General features: G+C 52.1%; 1 protein-coding gene across 1 annotated transcript in view; it reads right to left on the reverse strand.

The window, feature by feature from the left end:
• DYSF (dysferlin) overlaps window positions 1-5,048 on the reverse strand; it is a 223,011-nt gene that overhangs the window by 160,645 nt on the left and 57,318 nt on the right. The window contains exons 9-13 of the mRNA XM_013004756.2: window positions 3,880-4,008; window positions 3,414-3,476; window positions 2,573-2,623; window positions 858-888; window positions 289-404 (exon numbers count right to left, since the gene is read on the reverse strand). Coding sequence (XP_012860210.1) covers window positions 289-404; window positions 858-888; window positions 2,573-2,623; window positions 3,414-3,476; window positions 3,880-4,008 — 390 coding nt within the window. The remainder of the gene's footprint in view (window positions 1-288; window positions 405-857; window positions 889-2,572; window positions 2,624-3,413; window positions 3,477-3,879; window positions 4,009-5,048) is intronic.

The raw sequence follows: 5,048 nt of genomic DNA on the forward strand, positions 1-5,048 counted from the left end.
ATACAATTTTATTTTTGCACAAAGGAAAATACCCATGCACGTATATCCTTCTAGAAGAATAAGCAACAAGGTCTTAATAACAGCTGTCTCTGAGGGATAGAATTATGACTATCTGGGCTTTGTTTATACTTGTCCACATAGTCTACATTTCTCATAATCAACACATATTCTTTTAAATCATGAAAAGGTCAAGATGCTTGGGTTTCAGTTTTTGTTTGTCTTTATCTGTGTGGCGTCTCCCCCACCTGGCACTGGGCAAGGCACTGAGACCCAGGAGGATATACTCACAGGAGCTTCGTCCCCAGGCCCCAGCACACAAAGGCTTGCTTTGAGGTAGCCTCTGGCCCCAGCGGAGAAATCGTCAGGATCGGAGAGCAGCAGCCACTTCCTGAGATAGGCATGTCCTAAAAGAGGGGTCATGCTGAGGTAGCCCCAGAATTGGAAGGAACCCATCTGTGGGTGAGTTACAGGTCAAGTGTATTTAGAAGGCAATTCCTCTAGCTCAGATCAGGGCAGAAATCAGGATGTGGAGAAATCCTAGACTCATCACCCAAGTGGCCTGTCCTTGTCTGAAGGGCCCCCAGACTCCAGACCCCTTGTTCAGGCCCTTCCAGATTTAGCACCCCTGCCTTGGACCAGCTGTCGGCACAGGTGAGAGGTGACCTTCCTGAGGACCTGCTTAACCTGGCACGTGGGAAAAAAAACAACCCTGTAACTCTCACCATTGAGATCAACCCCCCTCTTCTCAACTCTAAAACCCCCAGGGAGGAATGGTGAGCGTCCCAAATAGGTGTCCCCAAGCAGCCTCTAGAACCAGAGCACAAGAGTGTGGACCCAGGGGTGAGAACTCAACTCACGGGGCTCTCGGTAGATGGTCCCCACGTCCATCTGAAATCAAAGAGAGGAGACTTGGGTCAGGCCCTTGCCCCTGATGGGCTAGCAAAGTCTGATGCGTCTACAATGTACAATGCCTTGGTAGTCCCGATTTTGAAGAGCATTTGGTGTCATGGGGAACATGGTCATCAGAAAATATTGTAAGGAAAGAGCGTAGAATGCGTTTTCATCCGCATCTGGTACAGTTTATGTATCTCACAGTCATTGAGCCCATTCTGACCCACAGTGCCCCTACAGAATAGAGTAAAACTCCCCCCTGTGAGTTTCCAAGACTGTAACTCTCTATGGGAGTAGAAAGCCCCGGCTTGCTCTCTCGGAACAGCTGGTGGCTTTGAACTACTGACCTAGAGGTTAGCAGCCCAACTTATAACCACTACACCACCAGGGCACTTCAAGCTTATGCACAGAAAAGAAAATACAACAGAATGGTCACAGTGCTCCCCCTGGGTGAGAGACTTGGGTGATTTCCTTCCCAGCCCACCCCACCCCAACCTTTTTATTCTTTCCTGTGTTTTATAATTTTTCTATTTAAAAACCATAAAATGTTTTTATAATGAGGGGAAAATCAGGCCGACACTGATGAAGCCACCTCTTTACAGAAACCCCCAACCAGCTTCGAGTCAATTCCAACTCCCCTCAGCCCTACAGGACAGGGTAGAACTGCCCCAGTCCATTTCCACGACTGCAACTCTTTACAGACACACTCAGCCTCATCTTTCTCTTGTGGAGCAGCTGGTGAGTTCGAACTGTGGAACCCACAGAGCCAGGAGGGCTTCTCTGTACAGCCTGCTTCTCTAGACAAACAGACTCAGTGTTCTACCATGTAACTGCTTCCCGGAGACCACCAAGCTAAACCCACTGCAGTGGAGTCAATTCCAACTCATCGTGACCCGATAGGGCACAGTCCTGCCCCTTGGCATTTCCAAGACTTGTCCATCTTTCCCGGAGCAGAGAGCCTCATCTCTCTCCTATGGAGCAGTTGGTGGATTCGAACCACTGACCTTGAAGTTAGCAGCCCAATGCTCTGCCCACAGTGCTGCCTGGTCTCCCAGAGGGTTTTTATTGGGATCATAGTGGCCGGTTGATATTAAGCCTGAGCTTTGTCTTTCCTTTAGGATAAATGCTTAAAGGTTCAAACATAGGAAAATTGATAAAAGCCTCTTTAAAATCTCATTCAGAGCCCAAATATTAGCTCCTTTATGTCATGCATCTCTGGGTGGTGCACATGGCTGGCCCTCTTGGCTGCAAAACAAAAGGTGCTGGTTTGAACTCACCCAATGGTGTCTCGGAAGAAAGGCTGGGAGACCTGCTTATGGGACACCAGCCACTGCAGACTCTGTGGGTCACAGGTCAGCCCTGACACACGGGCATCACGAGTGGTGCCTCATGCTCTTCCTTACCTCCCCCTGAGCTGACACGCACAGTCACAATGGGCTTCTCACTCCAAACAAGGCAGCAGGCCAGGCAGGTGCCCTACTGTCCCAAAGCCACCAAGAGTCACCTCAGGACCCCACTCCCCAGCCCTGAGTCCCAGTGAGAGCAGGACCTGAGATGGTCACCCAAGTCCCACACTTTGCCCAGGCCCAGGAGGATGGACCTACCAGAGCGCCAGCCCCTCACACCTTCCCCCATGTCCTCCACCCAACTTGGATCTCAGGAAAGCAGGTGAAACAGTTACCCGGAACTCCCCGACGAGGGCGTCTGTCCTGAGCGAGCGGGAATCCACCACCTGGAGGGAAAGACCAGTGAACGCTCACCGTCCCCAGGAGGCGCGAGAGGCCCAGCCTCCCCAAACACAGAGAGCCAGCGCCTGCTCTCAGCCTTGTCTCGGCCTCTCAGGCCCCTGTGCGCAGGCGCTATGACTGCCCCTGAGTCGCAGAGGAAGCAACAGGCAGAGAGACCAGTCTTTGCTCAGATCACCCAGACAAGAGTGAATCCAGGATCTCTATTCTTAACCACGACAGCTTGTATCCCACCGCTCTCCTCCACCTGAGGCGGGGAGCATGGTCAAGGCTCAGAGACAGGAAATCTTGCTGGAAGCAGCCACAGGGTCAAATGAAATCATCTATGAGCCCAAGTGTCAGCTGCAATCAGAGATTTAAGGAGCCTGAGCTGAAGCTCCTGCAGGCTGCTGGGCAGTGGGGCCTCCCACTGACCCGCACCCCCCACTTATCACCTCCCTCTGCACTGCCACAAACCATCCTGTGAGCTAGAGAATCTGGCTGAGAGCCACCCCACAATCTCTGTGACTGGCCTTCACCTTTCTCTCCGCTAACCTCTCTCTCTCTCTCTCACTGACAGATGCAGCAAAGACATACAGGTACACTACACACATATACACGTGAACCGTGCAAACATGCACGCACATGGGTGGATGGTGTGCGCTGTGGCATGTGCACACATGCACGTGGGCACCTGTGTCACACGCACACGGAGCTCACACTCATGCACTGTGACAGGGACGCCCGTGCCAGTGGACATGGCCACATGCACACCCCGCAGGGGGCGCCAGGCTGTACCGTGATAAAGATGGGCTCATCAAACAGCTCGGCCGGCGAGTCGAACACGTTGAAGAAGAGCGTCTATTGTTCCGAGAGAAAAGAAAGACAAATCAGCACCTGCTGATGCCCAGTGGAGGAGAGGGTCACCACGGCCCACCGGCCTGGCCCAGGACGGCGGCCACTTCACTTTAAGCACGTGGCTTTGAACTCAGCCCTGAACCATAGGTTCTGTGTGTCACCGAGAGACAGATAGGTGGCTGGATCCCCAGGAAGACAGGAATGTGGGGCAGAACGGGAACCCCAGAGAGGAGTACCAGCCAGGGTGTATCCGCCAATCCTAGAGAGTTTGCCCGGAGCCTGGTACCAACTCCAACCTGAAGTTAGGGCTGTCTCTAAAACTCTCCATGGCCGGGCCGCATGTCTGCTCTGGGCTCCCACCCCTGCCCAGGCCCCGGCCCTGCTGGCTGTGCCCTATGCCCCTCACCTCGTTGAAGAGGGGGCTGTTTCCCTTGTGGATCCGTGTGCGCTTGCTCTGCCCGGCCACCGTGACTTTGACCACGGGCTTGAGGTTCACGCCGGGCAGCTGGCGGCCTTCGATCACCTGGACCCGAACCTGAAAGCAAGAGGGAAGGCTAGGGAGACAGGATGACGGGAGCGCCTGCCCTCTGACCCCCACCTCCACAGAGTCAGAAACTCCCGGGAAGGGTGTTGAAGATCATTTAAGAAGAATGTTATACAAACAATCCTACTTCCCAACCAAGGTCCCTCAGATCTATAAATGCCACTGTTTCGTACAAGAACTGCCAGCCCGCCCCGTACAAGTGCAACATGGAACCCAGCACTGGGCCAAGGACCCTCTGGGTCTAATCCCGTGAGCCTGCCCACAGCATGGAATTGAAATAGCCGCCTGACCTCCCGAGTCTCCAATTAACGACAAAACCTGAGTGGAAACTAGTCCCTGGCCATTTTTCACACTCATGGAAGACTCTTCATGGGTCCGTCTCAGTGGCAGCTGGATAAATTTGTATGATCTAAATCAGCGGTTCTCAACCTGTGGGTTGTGACTCCTTTGGGGTCGAATGACCATTTCACAGGGGTTGCCATCCAGTCCATTCTGGCTCATAGCAACCCTCTGGGGCAGACTAGAACAGCCCCTGTGGGTGTCTGGGGCTGTAACTCTTCATGGGAGCACAGAGCCCCAGGACTTTCTCTTGATGTGACTGGTGGGTTCAAAGCGCTGACCTTGTGGTTAGTAGCTCAGTGCATGACCCACTATGCCACCAGGGCTCCTGGAAAACATCTATAGCTTTTGTGAAAAAAGAAAACAGTCTATAAGAACATGTCTTCCTTATAGAACGGAAGTCAGACATTTTGACTCTCAACACAGTCAGTCACGACCACTGGGCCTTTGGAGTAAATAAACATGGTTTAGAAATGAAATGTGTCTGTGATGATTTGTTGTACTGAATGAATTCGAGACCTAACTTTCCTGGTTTTAAAGTTAAAAGTCCTACTGAACAATAAACTATTTTTAAAGGCAACTACATCAAAATGGAAAAGAAAAAGGATACGCCAAGGACCCAAATGGCTAGGCAAAGAGAATGGGATGGAGGTTTTGGATACAAATATGTCCCATGGGTTAACAGTAACATC

The sequence above is a fragment of the Echinops telfairi genome, unplaced genomic scaffold (assembly GCF_000313985.2).
Source record: "Echinops telfairi isolate 266 unplaced genomic scaffold, ASM31398v2 ScPeMD7_9;HRSCAF=40, whole genome shotgun sequence".
NCBI lineage: Eukaryota > Metazoa > Chordata > Mammalia > Afrosoricida > Tenrecidae > Echinops > Echinops telfairi.